At 41.7% G+C, this 21,926-nt stretch overlaps 1 protein-coding gene across 4 annotated transcripts in view; it reads right to left on the bottom strand.

The window, feature by feature from the left end:
* ABCC8 (ATP binding cassette subfamily C member 8) overlaps window positions 1-21,926 on the bottom strand; it is a 135,515-nt gene that overhangs the window by 64,131 nt on the left and 49,458 nt on the right. For 3 of the 4 annotated variants that reach the window (XM_073347373.2, XM_073347374.2, XM_078853181.1), the window contains 4 exons: window positions 14,155-14,195; window positions 10,754-10,899; window positions 2,160-2,265; window positions 1,816-1,926 (listed from right to left, as the gene is read on the bottom strand). In XM_073347373.2, the coding sequence (XP_073203474.1) occupies window positions 1,816-1,926; window positions 2,160-2,265; window positions 10,754-10,899; window positions 14,155-14,195 (404 nt within the window). The remainder of the gene's footprint in view (window positions 1-1,815; window positions 1,927-2,159; window positions 2,266-10,753; window positions 10,900-14,154; window positions 14,196-21,926) is intronic. The other variant, XM_078853180.1, reaches the window with a different exon arrangement.

The raw sequence follows: 21,926 nt of genomic DNA, 5'->3' as shown, positions 1-21,926 counted from the left end.
TCTTTATGTGCAGGTGTCAGCCTTCATGTAATTCTACTACAAATTCTGCAGCTTCCCTTGTGGGTTTGCCACATCTTAAGTGTTAGGAATATATCAGCAAAACATGGGTGACATTCATCCCTGTGCAGAGAGCAAGCACAAGGTCTGTGTATCACTTAAATGGTTCAGGGGCCTTGGCTGCTCTCTGTAGACCCCAGAATGTCACTCTTTTACATAACTACAGTCAGAGTCCCAGGTATAATAGGCTTACAGAATTTTCCACATAATACATCTTCTGAAGCAGAAATTAAGTATTGCTGCCAATAGTCACTCTTACGTTATTTTCTTTTGTGTTTCTTATGTATGATTCTCTGCCAGGTTTTGAGGGAACTTTTTCCCTCACCCGGATTTATCTGATCCTTTCTTCACTCCTTTTAAAAATTATTGTAGAGTAGTGCTCCAGGGCTTGAACTGGAGTGAAGCTTTCCTGCGATACTCCGATAAATGGGGACTTGGGGAGCAATTTTCCAGCACGGTAGATAAATTGGGCTGATTGTCCTCTCTTACTGAGTGCGAAGCAGGAATGACTCCACCAAAGAAGCCAACAGGTTTGCAGCGATGTAAGAGCTCAGAGTCTGGCCCAGCATATTTGGACCTGGGAAAGAGGTAGAATGGGGCACCTTTTTGTGTTGGCTTGCAACTTCCACAGGGGAAAAGTGACATTTGTTACCTTGGGGAGCCACCAAGAAAAAATGAGAGAAAGGCTTTGGGGTCCTTCCCTGTCTCTCTAGAAGAAAGGCAGCAGCCAAGGAATCCTCACTTGAAAAAGAGACTCCCCGGGGAAAGGAACAGCAAGGAACTGCCTGGGATGAAAGAGAAGCCAGGAACACCAGGGGCTTGGGAGCAGCCCTGGGTCACCTTGGTGAGAATGGTGACAGCTGAGGGAGCCAAAGATTACAGTTGCTGGCAGCTGGCCCTTGATCAATTTTTTTTTCTACCCTATTTGCAGTCAAATCCTGCATCCATAGTTTCTGGCTATATCACTACCGTTCCAGAGTCCTGGGGGCTGCAAAATTCTCTCTCTTGTCTCAGCGCTGCCTGATGTTCTTTTCCCCAGAAAGAGTTGATCTCTGAGAAGGAGCCTATCTTCCTGGCAGTCTGCCCCATGCTAGAAGGGCTCAAGGACTCAAAAATCAGAACAGTAATCCCATTTCACCTCTGAGCAGAGCCAGGATATGTACTGGATTCTTCCGAGTGTAAAAGCTAATGCACTAACCAGTTGTCCTACTTAGTCCCTTTAGTAGTAAATGAACTGGCACAGATATCACTCATTTTGTTGTGTCAGGGATGTACATGCTGTCGCAGACAGGCTAGATAAATAACTCCATCATTATAACAGGTATCAACATTTGTTACTGCCAGACAGTTCTATAGCAAGTCAGACACATCCATCTTTAAAGTGGATTGAGGGCTTCCAATCCTTTCTTAGGAGAAGCTGGAGGTTTTTGTTTTGAGGTCAGGGCTAATTGTTCAAAAACACATGAAATGTAGAAGGGCTGAAGGAGTTTTAAGGAGGACATACACACAACTATTCAAAAGCAATAAATTGAAAATCAATTCAGCAATCTGTTCTCTACTTGAAGCAAAATGGATGGCAACAGCTTCTTTAGAAAACAGTGGGGATAAAAATTACTCTTTGCTTTTGGTTTCTTTAAGTGGAATTAGGTGTCTGGCAGCTCTAGATTATCCAATAATTTTTGAACTTGTAGGAGTTTGAGAATGATTATTAGTCAAATTTAGTAATAGCATTGTTAGAAAGAGTGACCTTAATATCACCTTTACACAAAAATCATCTCCTTCTGTGATGTTAACAGGTCTTCTCATGTGAGAGCTGTAATTGTTCCAGTCTTCTCTCGCAGGCCTCTTGCGGTTAACAACTCTGAGGGGCTGTGCAAGATCAGGAAGACAGAAATACATGGTGAATGGTGATGGGACCAGGAGAGTGTCTTCAAAACACTCATGCTATGATCTACAGGAAACAGGATATTAAGATGGATTTTTGCAAATACAGCCATTAATTAATAGGAAGTGGACAAGATTATTGGAGTGATCTGCCAGGAATTAGCAAGGGGAGTAAATCAGTCCACCCACACAGTGTACAACTGAACATTACTACTTACAACCACCTGGTATTTGCTGTGGTTGTCTGCATTTCTTGACTCTGAACATTTATCTTGCTCTTCTCCAATTTCTTCACTTGATAAAAATTCACTCAGTTTCTGCACACTGAAAGCAGAGAAAAGGGATCGGGCAGAATGTAGAATGCAAAATTTCTGATCAGTGCAATGTTCATTAGAGGATACCCACTGCAGTGCCCCAGCTATTCAGTTTACTGGGTGGCTTATACATTTGTTCTCTATAAAAATATGCAGTAAGGGATGTTTCTGCAGTGAAATTTAAAAACTGTGCAGTGTTCTCTATCACAATCAATGACTTCATAATGATTATTTTAGATACTTCTTGGGTCCTTCTTCTACTCACACCGTCAGTGTCTAGGAAGGAGAAATTAGGACAAAATATTTCTTTAGTTTAAACAATGAGACAGAGATTAAACTTAATCACAGCTAATTTTGATGCCACACGCTAAAGCAAAACCATTAATAGGTCACTTAAATTAATAAAGTGCCACACAATTAGTCCTGAGCAAACTGACAAGAATTAGGACCTCGAGAGAGTCTGTTTTACTTTCAATGGCCCAAATTCATCTATTGTGTCAGCTTCAGAGACGAATTTAGCCCACTATGGCACTAAGGATGAATCTGTCCCAGCGTGTTTACAGAGGCAGACCTGCCTAACAAATACAATTGTAAAAAGAATCCTGGAGACCAGCATTAAAGAAGAATGAACAAAATACTCCTTGAATATTTAACATTTAGTTTGTTAGGAGGCTAAATACCTTTATCCTATCGCAGCCCATGATGTTGACTCTCCTGTGTGCCTGCACATGCTTTACAATGTCCATCCATGCAAACTGCTAAGACAATAGGCAAATCCATTCTGCAGCACTAGAATAATGGGTTAAATCCTGAACAACTCAATACCAAAAAGACTGTGACAAAAGGGAAGGAGTTCAAATAGCAGCAACCAAAATGAGGAGGTGCTGGAGGTACCGATCACGGCTGGTCCACTCATTTTGGCACCTGAAGTGGGGAGCTCAAATGATGCCCCCATGCCCCCTCGCTTGGGCCAAAACTTTGAAAGGTCTCAATTCTGCCTTCTTCCTCTTCTACTGCTCTCATGGTACTGCTCTGCTACCTACCCCAATAAAGGAGAACTAACAACTTAAAATGCCTTGTTCAAAAATTTTAAGTAACACTTAACTTTCAAACACCTGAACAGCAAATGTAACTTTTCTTGTCTGCATAGTAAACACTGGCATTTTTAATCTGTTTCAAATCAAAGTGGTGCTTTCCGTATCTTCTTGGTTGCAAAGATTTGAACTGCTTCCTGCTGAAGGTCCACTGTCTGGGCCAGCTCATGCTCTATTGAGATGGTTGCAAGGCCGAGCAGCCTCTCCTGTGTCATTGCGGAGCGTAGATGTGTTCTTATTAACTTCAGCTTGAAGAAGCTGTGTTCTCCACTGGCAACTGTTACAGGAAGCGTTAGAAGTATGCGCAGAGCAACAAAAGCTTTTGGAAAGAGGGTGGTCATCTTATTTGTACACATAAATTCCAGAACAGCCTTTGGAGTTGATCCTGCTGAAATGAAAGGGCTTTCAGTTCATCACTTAAATCACTCGCATCAATATCGCGCATGTCATCAAGTGTCAACACTGTCTCTAGTGCCCTGCATTGCTGGTGTAGGTCTTCTTCAGGTATAGTGAGGAGCTTTGGAATATCATACAACATCCCAAATATACTGCTGTGTTCCTTGAGCTGCATGAAACGTTCTTCAACTGACTGTATTGCACAATCTAGCACCTGGTTAAAGAATTCAACTTTGAATTGTTGTTTGGAGTCTCTTATGGGATTATCCAGTGCCTTGTAATCAAAATACCTTCTTCTTTGGTGACTTGTATTCTTGAAGACCGTAGGTATGACTTTGCTTTGTCCAGTTGTTCCATTGCTCCAGATATATGGAGGCAAACACCTTGGAGCCTCTTGCTTACAACATTTATTTCAAACAGTATGTCATGCCACAACACTAAGCCACACAGAAAATTTGAAGTTATGTATGTTTCTGGTGATTCCATTTCCCTCTGCCCCTGTTCTCCCACAAACAGTTCCTGTCATAGCATTATCCTCCATAATGGCAACTATGGCATCATCTATCTTCCCAATTTGGTGTTTGATAGGCTTTATTGCCTCCACTCAACTTTCCCATCGTGTGGCACTCAGTGGTTTCAGTGTCAGAGAGGATGTTCCCAGATGTTGCTTCAAAATTTGCCATTGATGAGTTGATGCAGAGAAAAATACATAGATGCTTTGAATTACATTAAAAAATTCAGCAGCCTCACTAGAAGCTGATGCTGCATCACTGACCACCAAGTTCAATGAATGAGAACTGCATGGGACAAAAAAAGCTCGAAGGTTTAACTCTTGGATCCATGTCTGCACTCCTCTGTTCTTTCCTCTCATGTTGGCACCATTATCGTAGCCCTGACCTCTCATGTCAGCTATCGCAATTCCCGTATCTTCCAGCTTTTTAAGAAGCACATTAGTCATACCAGCTCCTGTAGTATCATCAATGTCAATAAATTCTAGATAATACTCTCTGAAAGTCACCATTGCAGGGACATTTTCACTAGGTTCTGTTGTTGTTACAAAACACACCATTAAAGTCATTTGTTCCGTATGGCTGATGTCAGGTGTGCAGTCCAGAATAACAGAGTAATATCTTGCTGACTTCTGTTCTGCCACAATCTTCTGTTTGACTTTTGTTGCCAGTAACCGTATGATCTCATTTTCAATTGTTTTTCCCAAGGTAGTGTTGTGTGTACATTTCTTGGGTGGTGACTCTTCTTAGATGCTGGAGTATAGCATCAAACTCAACCATCAGCTCCACAGTTTTAAGGAAGTTTCCATTGTTTGGCACATACAGCTGATCTGAAGTGCCACGCAGTGCTAGGTTTTGGGAAGCAAGCATTCTTACAATGAGTCTTTTCAGAACATTTTGCCAGTAAAGAGACTCTGATGCAATCTTCTCTTGATGCTGATCATCTATGGTGGCCTTTAACCTTAGTCTCATCTAAAGCTCTTTACACCTATGGAATGATCTCTCATGATTTGCTGCCTTCTCATGGCATGCCAGATTTCTAGCTAGATTTTTCGAGTCCTTTGTTCCTGTAGAACCCAATGTGGCTGGAACATTAGACTGGAAGAGTCTGCAACAAAAACACTATGCAGCATTCTGGGTTTTTGAGTACATAAGCCATGGCCTCTCCACTTTGTCACCATTGGGGATTTCATGCCAGTAATGTGTTGGATAGAAATGTCTATTTTCATTGTCTTTGGGGAACATGAAGTTTTTCACTTGCTGTGGCCCATACAGTACGAGGAAGTCCCTCAGGCTACTGCTCAAGTGGGTCCACAGTCTTGGATCACCTAGACTTAAGGAATTAAACTCAGCAGCAGCTGTTTCTTGCGCCTCCACCACACTCTTCTCTGATCTATACTTTTCTTTAGGAATGTGCATGGTTACATCCATTTGAGATGGAGACATGGATGCTGCAGTAGCTGCCAGGTCACCTGCACTCTGAGTAACTGGAAGATCAGGTATCTCCTCACACATTCTCACTGGGGCCGGAAGGCTCACCGTGAACAGATATCTCAGGAGAGCTCCTTCCTGCTTAGATAGGAAAGCTTCCTTTGCCTTCTTTCTTTTTCTGAATGCTGCCTCAGAGGGGCATTTTCTTCTTTCATGCATGACTGCTGTTCTGTGCCAGCTACAGTGGCTCTCAACACTCAAGTGAAGGGGACAAATAAGCAGGCTGGTAGCAGGGCCTGAGTGAGGAAAGATATCAGCATCTTAAGGGCCTAACTGGCTCCTACTACTTCAGTTGACTACCTGTTCTCCTCAAGTGGGTTCAGGGAAGCAGCAGAAACAGGAAGCTCTGTGAGAAGCTGGTGTTAATCAGTCCAGGCTCCTGGGGCTGCCAGAGAGGTACATAAGAGGCTCCTCCTCCTCTCTCTCCCTGCAGCTCCTGCTGCTTTCTGTTATTCCCTCTCACCTTTTCTCCTGCCTGCCTGTTATGTCTCTTGTGCCCTCCTTCCTCCAGCACAGCACTCCACCATCTCTGTGCATCTAGAGAAGAGAGAATACATATGCCCCAGCAGCAGACACAATTTTCTACACTCTGGGTCCTAGTGGTCCCCCCCACTCAGGCCACCTCAGTTCGCCTCATGGTAAGGCCAGCCCTGGTACCGATTTATGAAGGAGGACTGAAATAACTGATTTAAATATGTCTCTCGGCTCAATGGGAGCAAATGTGGGGAGCTACACTGACTGTGCCATATTAGCATAGTGGGGTGCAAACCATGCCTTGGTGTGCCACTCTCAGCAGGGGAGCCCTTGATGAGGATAGCAGGTGGTATTTCTACTGCACTCGCTCACTGCAGGTTCCTTGTTGGGAGGTTAGCTTTAGTTTCCTTTATGGACTCCACTGGAGCTCCACTTAGCAGGTTGATGCTCTGAATCAGTTCATCTGTGGCTGCCTTGGACACATTCCCTGCACGGCCACCAGTGCCCGCTTTGGGATTGGTACAGGCCACCTGTGGACTCCCCAATACAGGGGTGATTGCTGGGCCCTGGTGCCAGCACAAATCCACCTTTCAACCTTGGGCAGCCTTCCTGTGGCCAAGAGACTGATGCAATAGTTTGCTTGACTAGGGAATGAATCTGGTCTAGTGGCAACAAGCATCTGAAGAATTTAAAAACCAAAGATGGGAATTAATTATTTAGTGTGGGGCAAAGGGATTTAGCTAGGAGTAATGATGGATACCAGGACAACAGTTCTCAATGGGAAGGTCTATTAGACCAAGGGAGGAGGTGGTAACATCCTGTCACTGACTATATTTATATCTAAACTGAACAAAGCAATAGAAAACAATGCTGGGGCGAATCCTGTCCTTTCAGTGGGGTGGACTAAATGATTTAGTAGAGATTTTCTAACTGACTGTGATGGGCCAAACTGTGGTTTTAACCCTTGTCCTGTGTAGGGGCTGGTGTGGAGCTGTACGCCCATTCTCCTTCTTGGGAAAATCAGGAAGAGACTGAGACAACCCCACCCCCCATGAGGTCTACCCCATGAGTACACAGACTACCTAGGCTGCATCTTCCTTTAGAATAATGCTGCCTGCTTCCTCAGGGAGGTTAGCCTGCTCTGCAGACTGATGCAGAGGAAACAGTGAAGAGCATGGCCCCTCTGGAGTGCTGTGTGTCTCTGGAGATGTGCAGTTCCCATGCTCGTCCATGTACAGGGACTGCAGATAGGACAGGCCCTTGTGCAGTTGCACTGGGAACAAAGGGTGAGAGGCTGCAAGCATGTTTTTCTTCTATATATACCCATGTAAAGCCATGTCACAATTGTACCTTCTGAGCCTATGTTTTGCCCTCTCTGATCCTTCTTAGATTTTGCATGAAGAGGGAGGTACTTTGAATGTCAACAGTGTTACCTCAGAACATGAGACAAGTCTTCTAACTGCTAAGGTGATTTCTAACAATCGGCTTATTCTCCTTCTCCTCCAACTGCTGCTGCAGCTGCACATACCATCATATACGGTAACTTAATCCTGTGAAGAACGATGATGGCTTGCTTCCCGTAGCATGACGCGGTTACATGCTTTTAAGTACTAAATGTATATGTATTACAATGCTGTGGCTGACACAGCAGTTTCACAAACTGAAGCTATAATTTCTGGATTTCGGATATCTCCACTAGGGATCTTATTTTTAACCATCAGATTGGACAGCTGGATTAGGCAATGGTGGTTATTTGCAGAGCTAATTGCACACGTGGTTTCATATGAATCCCACTCAGATACCAAATACCACAGTTGCTCCTATACACCCCCAGTGAGGAAAAGTTGCATAGCTGTGCCCTTCACTTTTTATGTCTTCTCTCCACCTTTTAGCAGTACACCAGTCAGCTGCTTGGTTTTATTTTTATACCAAACACCCTGCAGATTAAAACTGCTTTTTAAATAGACACTTTTGAAGTCCTCACCTTGTTAGTGGCCTTTCTGCCACTAAGGGGTAATTGCCTTTCTGAATCATAAACAGCCTCCCTTTCTAAATCGTACTTGCCCTGTGAGGTTTATGGATCCCATATGGTACAAAAGCCTTGAAGCTGGACTGGGCCCAACATGAATTTAACTGACATTTGTTTTGACTGTGTCAGTGAAATCCACTATGATGCTTTTAATTTGGACATTAGCTGAAGAATCAAAAAAGCTGTCAAGGTTATGAGAGAGGATACATTATCTTGAAGATCATTTTGTATTAAATATTCTGGCCAATGTTGACCTGCGTGGAGCTGTGAAATGGAAGTGTGAAGAGCCAACATCACTGCAATGTTGTCCCAGTTTGTGTTCCTCCTGGGCTGGTCCCACTCCTGGAACATATTTTGCTTCACTTAATCAGACAGTTTTTTTCAGTTGCTGGCTATTTAACAAACCACAGGTGTTTGTTTAGAGGCCAGTTCAGGTTGTCCCAGAGACTGAAGAAAGCCAAATATACACTATCAGGTTAGGTTACCTTTATCTGACCTTATTGATAAGACGTTTATTAGTAGAAAGATGAAACAGAAGGGCACAATTACAGCAAACAATTGATTTGTGTGCACTCAGCAGTTGTGTTTCCACAAGTAACAGAACAATGGACTCAGATTCTTACCACACCGACAGCAGGGAGGAAGGAGGACATGACAGCGTGGTTATGTAGTCTGAGCCTGTCCTGTCTATATTCCAAACAGGGCAATAACTTGGTAGCAAGAAGGCAATCAAATAGTAGCCCAGGGCACTGCTAACAAGAGTGACACATGGCTATCTGGGTCTTAATCTTACTTAATCAATTCCTGCCGTTGTAGGCAGGTGCCTCAAGCACTGGTAAACCTCAGTACCTCCTATTCTCTGCCTGTAGCACATAATAGTGGAGTCTCCTAAGGGCTGTAATACTTTGGTCTAATTTCATTTGTGTTCAGTTTAGTGCACAGATTTTGGTAGCTTGTGATGGACAGGAGGTCAGACTAGATGATCTGGTGGTCCCTTCTGGCCTTAAATTCTATGCCTAATTCTGTTCGAAACATTTGTCCATGAACAGAAACCCTGTCACGAGACAACCATGCCACTAACTGTTTACAAACTGTGAAAAGTTCTACAGTGGAATCATTAGTTGTTCCCAAATATGTGCTTGATGCAGCTGACAGGGTGGGGTGCTGTAAAGGCCATTGGAATCTCCATGATCCGGAGATGGATCCAATGCAGGCCACAAGCCCAGCTCGCCAACCTGGAGTAGTCCCCTGTGGGCTACTACACCAGCTGGGAATTGCAGGAGAGGACTCTATTCCAGCCACTGCCCTTATACACTTGGAAGGAGGGTGTGCATAGAGCTGGCTACATTGCTGGATGATTTTGCCACACTGGAGGAATCCTCAGCTCTCTGTTTAAATCCCCTTTGCACTACTAGAATAGCACAAATAGAATTAAGCGTGAGACAGGATCTGGCCCATTGCTTTGTTAAGGCCTTAGAGAACTATATGTAATGTCACAAAGAGGTAGAAAACATGAATTAATGTTTATAAAGCACTTTGTAGAGGATAAGTGCAAAGAATCATTTAATTCAATCCTGCAGTACTTGATCAGACAAAACCACCACTGAAATGAGTGGGAGTTTGGCTTGTTAAAGGCTGAAGTTTTAATTCTGCTATCACTATTGTTGGCCACAACACTCTCTTGCGTACAGCTGGCTATGAAATTGATGTGCCTTAACCACATTAGCCTGATGAGCCATTGGCTCAGGAGAACTTGGACTTTGACACTCATTAAGCACATTCATTATGAGAAAGAAATTCATCTGGTCCAGATTGAAAATTTATTCACTCAAATTTTTCCCTGTTGACTTCAAAATTTTTATTTTAAACTGTTCTATCACAGAGCTTTCCCTGCTAAAATCTAATTCTCCCTGGACTTACAGCCAGAATCAGGGAAAAAGAATTCAGCGCAAGTGACACACATTGATGTTCATGTGCTTTTGTGATTATTTTGTTCCCTTCCACATGTTTTTACGTGGGAGGGAGAGAGATAGCTGATTTTAAACAAAAAAACCCAACCCTTAAATGAGCTTTTATCGCTTATTTCCTGTTTCTGTATACACAGATGCATGCATGTGCACACACAAACAGAGCGCAGCACAGAATACACTGTAGCCACCACAGTGATGTTCATTTTACACAACAAAATCTATACAGTGGACCATACAATAATTTATTAACAGGCAAATCCTTACACTTTGCAGTAACGATCAACTGAAAATACGCAGGGCCAAATTCTCTGCTGGTGTAAATGGCTGCAGTATCAGGCTAGTTAGCTCCATTTCACCTAGTTCAGAGAATTTGGTCCACATATCATAACATGGGACAACACTTAAGGTAAGAGTCTGGAAAGCAATTTCCAAATAATGATGAAAAATAACCACAGCATTATTTTTGAATTATACATTGGGGAATTGAACAATAATGGCTCTCAAATGGAGGGAGGTTTCATCCAGCAACTCTTACCTGACCAGAGCTTTGACAGTAGATCTGACCACACTGGAGAGCAGGAACAGTGGGGTGACAAGAATGTGAAAGAGGGAGAGTGAGGCAAAGGCCACTGATGGAGAGAAGTCAGCATTTCCAGTCAAGTGGGCATGGACCACAAATGTCTACAAAGATACAATGATTACAGTCTTAAAAGAAGCAAATGTTTCACATTGCACTGTATTCTCCATCTTGTAATGGTCAGTTTATTGTTTTAATTGGGAAACATCATGCAACCAACCACTGCAGAGCTCCTCCTGACAGTCATTATATAGTTGTTACAATTTGCTGTTCATACATCAGTTATGTAAGAAGATTTTTATGGTCTCAGCTTTTGGTCTCATGTTGCTGTAATTCCTTTCATCCAGTGGCAAGAGGCATACATTTGGTTGTGTGATAAGTAAAAAGAGACAAGCACACTAAGGGTCAGATTGTAGCATTTAACTACTAGTATACACATGGGTTGTTAATATGGAGCCACCCAACCATAGCAAGAGCTCCGGGAGGGATTGTGTCCGAGAGGTACTATCCCTCCCATAGTTCTGAAGTGAGAAGGGGGGACATGGACACTACTCCATCCCTTTGAATGGTGCAGCCTGCTCCCCGGGGCACCTTGCCAGCTCTATAGGCTAGCGTGTATGTGGGAGACAAGGTTCAGGGCTATGACAAATTGTGAGAGGGGCTGTAAGGGAGCAGTCCCAGTGCCCCAAGCACAGGGATTGTAGTTGTGCTTAGACACTGCAGTAAGTGAAAAGGACGGGAGGTGCCTTGCACCTCTTTCTCATGGCCTCCTGTCCCCTACTCACCCATGCAAGGGCAGAGAATTGAGCTGCAGGAGCAAATAAACAAAAGAACAAAAAAGCAGGCAAGACCCATATATGCTTTAATGGTGAGATCATTGATGACTGAGAAAAAATAAAATTTGCTAGAATGGCGCTTCAAATCATGTCACACTGCATACAGAATATCTAGTCCTGAATAACCAGATCCATAGTGGGCCATAGTCTGAGCTCCTTGCAGAGTTTTCAACCCAGTCTCATTCAAACAAAGTCCCCCTGGGATTCTATTTTCTGATATTTATTGCATGAGCTCAGTAATTACTCCTCAACCTGCAAATCATTAAGGTCTTTCTCTCCTCAAGGCCTGGTCTACACCAAGCTTAAAATTTTTCCCCATTGTACTGGCACCATTTTAGCTCCATAGGTTTTAGTCCTATGCAGAGCATGAGTGCAGACAAGGTGCCAGTGATTTTACAACCATGTTTGTCTAGACTTGTTCTAAGCAGGGTTAGAGGATACAAAGATAAAAATGCCTGTGGGATTGTCTGCACTCATGCTTCCACTGTGACTACCACCAATGGAGCTGTGCTAAGGCTTCTGCCACTGTGGGAAAGGTTAAGAAAAAGCTTGGTGTACACACAGTCCCAGATCTGTGGTGAGTCTGGGAAGAATAAGGAGTTTTGTTCCATATAGTTCTGTTACTGTTGATTCAAAAGGCTTGACTTCAGTGGGAATGGGTTGGACCGTTACCGAATCATAGTAATGTAGGTCTGGTGAGGACCTTTAGAGGTCATCTAATCCAGCCCCCTGGGGACGTAGGACCAAGTATGCCTACACCGTCCCTGACACTTGTTTGTTCTGTTCTTAAAAACCTCCAATGATGGAGATTCTACAAGGTTCCTTGGAAGCCTGTTCCAGAGCTTAACTATCCTTATAGTTAGAAAGTTTTTTCTAATATCCTATTTAAATCTTCCTTGCTGCAGATTAAGCCCATTACTTGTTATCACCTTCACCTTCCATCACCTTCAGTGGCGATGGAAAACTATTGATCATCGTCCTTCTTTATAAAAAGCCCTTAACGTATTTGAAGACTTATTAGTAAGGCTAAGATTTAATTATGGGTATTTTTAGTAAAAGTCATGGACAGGTCACGAGCAATAAAAAAAAAATTCACGGCCGGTGACCTGTCCATGACTTTTACTATATAAATACCCGACTAAAACTTAGCAGCTCCTGGGGCCCAGGGTGCTGCTGCTCTGGGGGGCCCCAGTACATGGCTGCTGTGGGGGTCCAGGGGCCGATGCTTAGCCCCTGCACTGGCCGTGGGGGCTGACTACCCCCCCAGCCACCCCTGTTCCGAGGCCCCAGGGACCTCTGCTTGGGTGCTTCCCCCGGGCCAGCCACCCGAGTAGCGACTGGTGCAGCTGGCCCCAGGGAAGCTCCTGGGACCGCTGCTCAGACCCTCCCTCAGGGATGACCCTGGGACCACTGCTCAGTCGCCCCGGGACCACCTGAGCAGCAGCTGGTGTGGCTGGCCCCAGGGCTACTCCAGCAGCACCCGGTGTGGCAGGCCACAGGGCGCTCGAGCAGCTGGCCCAGGGATCAGCTGCACTGGCCATTGCAGCTACAAAAGTCACGGAATCCGTGACCTCTGTGACAGAATCGCAGTCTTACTTATCAGATCCCTCCTCAGTCTTCTTTTCTCAAGACTAAAACATGCTGTCCTCTGGACTCTTTCCAATTTGTCCACATCTTTCTAAAGTGTGGCACCTAAAACTGGACCCAGTACTCCGGGTGAGGCCTCATCAGTGCCAAGCAGAGTGAACAATTGCCTCCCATATCTTACATACAACACTCTTGTTAATACACCCCAGAATGTATTCAACTTGTGATCCATGTTAAACCCAAGATCTTCTGCAGTACTACCACCTCACCAGTTTTTTCCCATTTTGTATTTGTACATCTGATTTCTCCTTCCCAAGTGTAGTACTTTGCATTTTTCTTTATTGAATTTCATCTTGTTGATTTCAGACCAATTCTCCCATTTGTCAAGGTCCTTTTGAATTCTAATCCTGTCTTTCAAAGTGCCTGCAACCCCTCCCAGCTTGGGGTCATACACAAATTTTATAAGCATACTCTCCTCTCCATTATCAAAGTCATTAATGAAAACATTGAACAGTAACAGACCCACGACTGATCCCTGAAGGACCCCACAAAATTTGTCCCCCTAGTTTAACCGCCAGCTATGAATAACTGTTCTTTGAATATGGTATTTTAACAGTTTTGCACCCATTTTACAGTAATTTCACGCTGACCAAATTTCCCTAGTTTGCTTATGAGAATGTAATGTGGGACTGTGTCAAAAGCCTTTCTAAAAAGAAAGCTACATCATGCCTACAGCTTACCCCTTTAGCCACTAGGGAAGTAATATTTAAAAAAACCCTGAGGCACTTCTTTTTAAATTAGCAAAAGCAAGTGAAATCAGATGTTTCTGGTGCAGCATTTGACAGATCTCAGTTTGGAATCTACCAGCCTTCGCTTTACGAAAAATCAGGTCGATCTGGCTTCTAAACACTGTTATTTAGAAAAGTTCATACTTACTATAAGTACAGCTGCAATTGGTATTGCTGCATTCATGAAAACTGTGAAGGAAAATATGCATCACTATTTAGATAGTTTATACTGAGCAGTTGAAAATATTTACAATACAATGAGTATACAATATAAACTAGTATTTGACTTTACTATAGCATTTCCTATGTTTAGAATAGGAGAAATACACAAATATTGTGGTAAATTTAACTACTGCAGCCAATATATTTGTATTTTTTTTTATGGTGTCCACAGTATATTGCACTCCAGATTGTAAAAATACACAGCACCCATCAAATCACTGTATGGATAGATTATTGGTTTATACATTGCATTGCACTGTCAAGAGGAAGTTTTTCTTTTTTCTGGTACTCTTTTGGTGCGATAGGTAGCAATTGTGCCATTACTGACATATCCTCCACTCAGTAACATTCCAAAATAATTACAATCATGATTACAGTAACAGATGCATTTTGAGACAGGAGTTAACTGTCAGGTTACTGCTGAAAGATCATATTAATCCCTGGCTTCAATTGAGTCATTCTCTGTATACACCAGGAATGGATTTGGCCCATCCTATTTTGCTATATTTCAGGAGAGAATCATTTAAAGGTTCTATTATAAAATTGCAGGACTACAGCTTCCCTGTTAGTAAAAAATAACAAGGAAAGGGGCAGGTGTTGGGAAGAGTGACAGGTTTTTATACTGATATTTTCTTGTAACCATCTCTTCTGTGAGTCAGGGTTTGTGACCTAACAGAAGGGGAAAGGAGTGGGGTTGCTTAGGTACAAGAATCTGCAGAGAATGGTCCCAAAAGCTGCAGATCCCTGACGCTAGGGATAGAGCTGAAATCTCTTCACATAGTGGGGAAAAAAGGAGTTCTTGTGATTAAGGCTTGTGACCTGGGCTTCAGAAGACTTGGCTTCTATTCCAAGCTCGGCCACTGACTTCCTCTGTGACCTTGGGCAAGTCACTTGATTCTCTGACTCATTCTTCATCTAGGAGATAGGGATAATAATACTTGTTTTATCAGTCTTGTCCATTTAGATTGTAACCTCTTTGGGATGGGGACTGTCTCTTGATATGTATTTGTACAGTGCCTAAATATGATGGGGCCTACAGGTGCTGCTGCAATACAAATAATGAACTGTAGTTTCCTCTCTGTCCTCTAGCTGTATGGTCCCTCCTGTGGTATGGTGTCATTGATTTCCCCAGTATGGCCAGGTTATTAAGCACAGATGGTTGGGGACTGGAAAGAATGTGTGGCTTCTGGCTGGGGTCCACTTTCAGACCGGACATGAATATAAACTAACAACTTTACATAATGACTAATTATCTGTTTGGAAGCATAGGAAGAACCTTGCTTGTTTTTGTCAGAGTCAGCTGTGGTCACATCACAAGCTATTCACTCCTCTATCTAAACCCATTTACTTGAGCTTTTGTTTTGCCCAGTCTTATTTCACTATCTGAGTATAATTGAGAGAGAGAAAAAATTTAAAATCTATTGAAAAAATAAAGAAAACTAATCCCTTTCCCTTAGTTAAATATTTTTCTCACTATAGCAAGAGGTGAGCTTAGAAAGGTCACAGGTATCTCATTTATATATATTCTAGTAATTTGTTTTAAAGAGCCACTGATTTAATTAAGAATTTTGTTCTCAAGCTTCCTGCACCCACTAGTGGAAAGGCCTGGGATTTATGCAGCTATGCAATTTGTGCAATATGCAGTGCTGTTGTAGCCATGTTACAACATCCAAGGATATTAAAAAGACAAGGTGGGTGAGGTAATCTCTTTTAGTAGACCAACTTCTATTGGTGTGAGAGAGAAGCTTTCAAGCATACACAGAGCTTTTCTTCAGGTCACTCTGTGCAATAGTTAACCCACAAGAATGGGAAAAGCGGCAGAGTTGTGTGGCACCTTATAGACTAACAGACGTATTGGAGCATGAGCTTTCATGGGTTAATACCCACTTTTTGGATGCATGTAGTGGAAATTTCCAGAGGCAGGTATAAATATGCAAGCAAGAATCAGAACTTCTTCTCTGTACCCCAAAGGACAGTTATTGCCATCATTGAGACTTCAAACAAGGGGAATTTTTCTTCTAAAACTCTCTCTCCAGCCCCAGAGTCCCGTATTTGCTCCTCCTTCACCTGGAGAACTCCCTCTCGAAACTCCCTGTCAGGCCTCAGATGATGTTATCTTGCCTTAGAAGCTCAATGCTGTAGAGGTCCAGTCCAGCTGCTGATTAGTACCCAGAACAGGAAACCCAGACCAAACAGGAAGCACAAGGGACAATCACTCAGACCTTAAAGTTTCAAAGCATATCAAGAAGGCTGAGAATTCTTCACTAGTCATTTATACAACATGCAGAAGTTTTGAGACAGTCATATTCCTTCTGCTGGGGGAAACAGTCCACTTAGTGCATTCAGCTGGAAGAGAGAATGTCAGCACACAGCAACCAGTTACAAAATGGTCACTTTAGGGCTGCAGCTGCTTGTCTCTCTCCTGCTCCAGCCACTGGACTATAAACTTATATTAAGCATTCTAATCAAGGAATTGAAGACTTTCCAATGATTTGGAAGCAGTCAGAGACTTGACTTAAGCCAGCAGTTTATTCCATCACTACTACAAGCCTGAACCAAGAACTTTGCATTTATTAGCTGGCCCTTTAAAAAAATGGCAGAGACATTTCCACTACATGCATCTGACGAAGGGGGTATTCACCCACGAAAGCTCATGCTCTAATACGTCTGTTAGTCTATAAGGTGCCACAGGACTCTTTGCCGCTTTCACAGATCCAGACTAACACAGCTACCCGTCTGAAGCTTGACAAGAATGGGAAAGACATCTGCTTGTTGTCATTACTGAACATAGCACTCTCTTAAATCTCTTTTAAGAAGGGCATTAGGCATATTAGGGATGAATTTATTAGTAAGGGAACTCTATATCCTAGTAAAGAGCACCGGGAAGAAGTTGGTAAAGTACACGTAGAAGCTAGTGAGGAACAGTGGGGAAAAAAAAAGTCCTATTTAAATATAACACACGAAGGCAAGCAACAGAATATTGACAAAATGCACAAGTGCTTATATTTAAATGCTAGAAGGATAAATACTAAGATGGGGGAATTGGAGTGCCTGGCATTAAATGAGGATATTGATATAACAGGCATCATAGAAATTTGGTGGAATTAAGATAACCAATGGGACACAGTAACCAGGGTACAAAAATATATAGGAATGACAGAGTGGGTGGCATCAGTGGGAGAGTGGCACTATATGTGAAAGAAATCACAGAGTCAAATAAAGTAAAAATCTTAAATGAACCAAAGTACCGTAGAACTATAGAACTCTGGATAGAAATTCCATGCTTGAATAATAAGAATATAGTAAGAGGAACATACTTCCAACCACCTGATCAGAATGGCGACAGCAATTGTGAAATTCTCAGGGAGATTAGAGAGGCTACAAAGGCAGAAACTGCAAAAATAATGAGGGATTTCAACTATTCTCAGATTGACTGGATACGTGTCACTTTCGGAATGGATGCAGAGACAATATTTCTATACACATTATATGACTACTTCATGAAGCAGCTTGGAACCCACAAGGAAAGAGGTAATTCCTGATTTAGTCTTAAGTGGAGCACAGGATCTGGTCCAAGAGGTGAATGTAGCTGACCTGCTTGGAAATGGTGACCATAATGTAATTAAATTTAACATCCTTGTACGGGAAAAATTCCAAAGAAACCCACTACAGTAGCATTCAACTTCATAAAGGGGAACGACACAAAAATGAAGAAGCTAGTTAAACGGAAATTAAAAGGAACAGTCACAAAGGTGAAATGCCTGCAAACTGCATGAAGACTAGCTTAAAACATTATAATAGATGTTTTTAAACTAAATGTATACTCCAAATTAAAAAAAAAACAAACCACAGTAAGAGCACCAAAAATGCAACCATGGCTAAACTATAGAGTAAAAGAGGTGGTTAGAGGCAAAAATGTATCGTTTAAAAACTGGAAGTCAAATCCTAATGAGGAAAATAGAAAGGAGCATAAACTCTGGCAAGTCAAATGTAAAGTATAATAAGGCAATCCAAAAAAGAATTTGAAGAGCAACTAGCTAATTACATCAGAAGCAAGAAGCCTGCCAGTCAATGGGACCATTGGATGATCAAGGATCACTCAAGGACTCTTCACATTAGTCTTTGTTGCAGAGGATATTGGATATGGAGGCCCCCACAGCCATGCCATTCTTTTTATGTAACAAATCTGAGGAACTGTCCCAGACTGAATTGTCAATAGAGGAGGTTTTAGAACAAACTGGTAAATTAAAACAGTACTAAATCACCAGGACCAGATGGTGTTCACCCCAGAGTTCTGAAGGAACTCAAATATGAAATTGCAGAACTACTCACTGTGGTATGTAACCTATTGCTTAAATGAGCCTCTGTACCAGATGACTGAAGAGTAGCTAACATAATACCAATTAAAAAAAAATCTCCAGAGGCAATTCTGGCAATTACAGGCCAGTAAGAATGACTTCAGTACCAGGCAAATTGGTTGAAACGATAGTAAAGAACAATATAATCAGACACATAGATAAACATGATATGTTAGGGAAGAACCAATACGGCTTTTGTCAAGGGAAATTATACCTCACCAATTTATTAGAATTGTTTGAGGACGCCAACAAGCATGTGGACAAGAGTGATCCAGTTGATATAGTGTACTTGGACTTTCAGAAAGCCTGTAACAAGGTCCCTCATTAAAGGCTCATAAGCAAACTAAGCAGTCATGGTGTAAGAGGGAGGGTCTTTTCATGGGTCAGTAACTGGTTAAAAGTTAGGAAACAAAGTGTAAGAATAAATAGCCAGTTTTTACAATGGAGAGAGAATAGCAGGTTCTCCCAAGGATCTGTACTTGGACTTGTGGTATTCAACATATTCATAAATGATCTGGAAAAGTGGGTCAACAGTGGCATGGCAAAATTTGCAGATGATACAAACTTATTCAAGATAGTTAAGTCCTAAGCTCACTGCAAAGAGCTACAAAGGAATCTCACTAAACTGGGTCACTACGTCACAAAATGACAGATGAAATTCAATGTTGAAAAGTGCAATGTCATGCACATTAGCAAAACCAATCCTAACTATATGTACTAAATGGTGGGGTCTAAATTAGCTGTTACCACTCAAGAAAGAAATCTTGGTGACATTGTGGATAGTTCTCTGAAAACTTTCTTTATGTGTTCAGTGGCAGTAAAAAAGGTTAACAATGGTACAAACTATTAGGAAAGAGATAAATATTAAAACAGAAAATATCATAATGCCACCATATAAAACCATGATACACCCACACCTTGAATACTGTGTGCAGTTCGGGCCACCCCATCTCTAAACAGATATATTAGAATTGGAAAAGGTGCAGAGAAGGGCAACAAAAATGAGTTGGGGTATGGAACCACTAAAAAGACTGGGACAGTTTATCTTAGAAGAGAGACAACTTAGCGGGGATATGATCGAGGTCTACGAAATCATGCAAGATATAGAGGAAGCGAATAGGGAAGTGTTATTAACCCTTCACATAATACTAGAACTAACAGTCACCCGATGAGAATAGGAAATTTTAAAACAAAACAGCAGGTTTAAAACTACCATAAAGTAGTACTTCATACAACACACAGGCAACCTGTGCAACTCATTACCATGGCCTGTTGTGAAGGCAAAAGTATAAATGGGTTCAAAAAGGAACTAGATAAGTTCATGGAGGAAGGTCCATCAATGGCTATTAGCCAAGATGGTCAGGGAGGCAATCCCATGTTTCAGGCGTCCTTAAACCTCCAACTGCCAGAAGCTGGGACTGGATGACAGGGCATCGATCACTTGATAATTGCCCTGTTCTGCTCATATTCTCCGAAGCATCTGGCCACTGTCAGAGACAGGATGCTGGGCTAGATGGACCATAAGGTAATACATTGCTTCTTTCCTTGGGGGTTCCAAGCTGTTCCATGAAGCAGTCATTTAATGTGTATAGAAATTTTGATAGACAGACAGGCAGACTGGAATGGTAGAGTCATCCATTCTAATGTTCTTATATTTTGGCTTGGTAGAATTTGATTTTTTTGGGGGTTTTATTATTTTTATAGCTATCTATATTTATTTTTAAGCATTGTTTCCAATTATTGATTTACATTTTCACAGTTCAAAATTATGGGTTCTAAGCATTTTTTCAATTTTTATTGATTTAAATTTTCACAGTTATAGGAAATTAAAAGGGGTCACACAATAATTATTTAATGTTTTTAATCTCAATTTCTGCTGTCATTAAAGTTTTATAACAGTTAAAAACTCAACTGTTTGGAATAGCCTTCCAAGGGAAGCAGTGGGGGCAAAAGATCTATCTGGCTTTAAGATTAAACTCGATAAGTTTATGGAGGAGATGGTATGATGGGATAACATGGTTTTGGTAATTAAATATTTATGGTAAATAGGCCCAATGGCCTGTGATGGGATATTAGATGGGGTGGGATCTGAGTTACCCAGGAAAGAATTTTCTGTAGTATCTGGCTGGTGAATCTTGCCCATATGCTCAGGGTTTAGCCGATCGCCATATTTGGGGTCGGGAAGGAATTTTCCCCCAGGGCAGATTGGAAGAGGCCCTGGAGGTTTTTCGCCTTCCTCTGTAGCATGGGGCATGGGTCACTTGCTGGAGGATTCTCTGCTCCTTGATGTCTTTAAACCACGATTTGAGGACTTCAATAGCTCAGACATAGGTGAGAGGTTTTTCGCAGAAGTGGTGGGTGAAATTCTGTTGTGCAGGAGGTCAGACTAGATGATCATAATGGTCCCTTCTGACCTAAATACCTACGAATCTATGAAACTGTCAACATCAGCTGTCATAATATACAAAGCAAATATCCTCAAATCAAACTCTAAGAAGATCTCAAGCAGTATTCTCTTACTTTGCCTATCTGTAAATTCCAAATATTATTGATGGAAATATTTTTTCTTCAGTTCATGTGTGTACAAAGAAGTCGATGTTTACTGACATTTACCGATAAAAATCTACTTCTTCCAAGCCTAAGCATATTATAAGATACCTCATTGCATCTATCATAGGAAAATACCAGTAGTTTCGTAACACTAAAGAAAGAGGTTAACCTCAATTTTTATTTATATCCATTCCTGTCTTTTCCTCTCACCAGGCTTAGTCAATGTTCAGACAGCAAAAATATTCCCAAGTTATTTTATCTTCTCCTGCGGAATGTCCTCATTTGACCCTCAAACAATTCTGGCTGACTCCCTGGCTGTCCTTTTTTGGACATGAACTCCCAGAAGGATTTAGTGTGCTGTTAGACATTGGTAGACGATCCTTCCTGTTTTCAAACATTAAAAAAGATCTGTAATGAATCCTGAAAATGTTCTCCATTTTTTCATGTTCTATATGTTTAAAAAAATGAATTTGTCATGTTAATGTTGCTCTAATTCTTATTTAGAGTATTTGCATTAATTAATATTGCATATATTTATATTTCCAGGCAAAAACTTGGTTAAAGCTAGAATTAAATTGTGAATATTGATCAATAATTAGGCAATTTTTTTGAAAGGAAAATGATTTCTCCCCTCCGTTCCCTCCCAAACAACCCACAAATGTTTAAAAGCCTGGAAAATTCAAAGTCAAGTTTACATTTAAAAAAAGATAAAATGAAATTTTTGTGCTGAAGTTCAAAACAACCTCAACTCTGTCCCCCATGACCTTCCTGCTGCACAGTTGTCACATGT

This window comes from Lepidochelys kempii, chromosome 6 (genome assembly GCF_965140285.1).
Source record: "Lepidochelys kempii isolate rLepKem1 chromosome 6, rLepKem1.hap1, whole genome shotgun sequence".
Lineage (NCBI taxonomy): Eukaryota > Metazoa > Chordata > Testudines > Cheloniidae > Lepidochelys > Lepidochelys kempii.
This window is presented reverse-complemented; position numbering and strand designations above follow the sequence as displayed.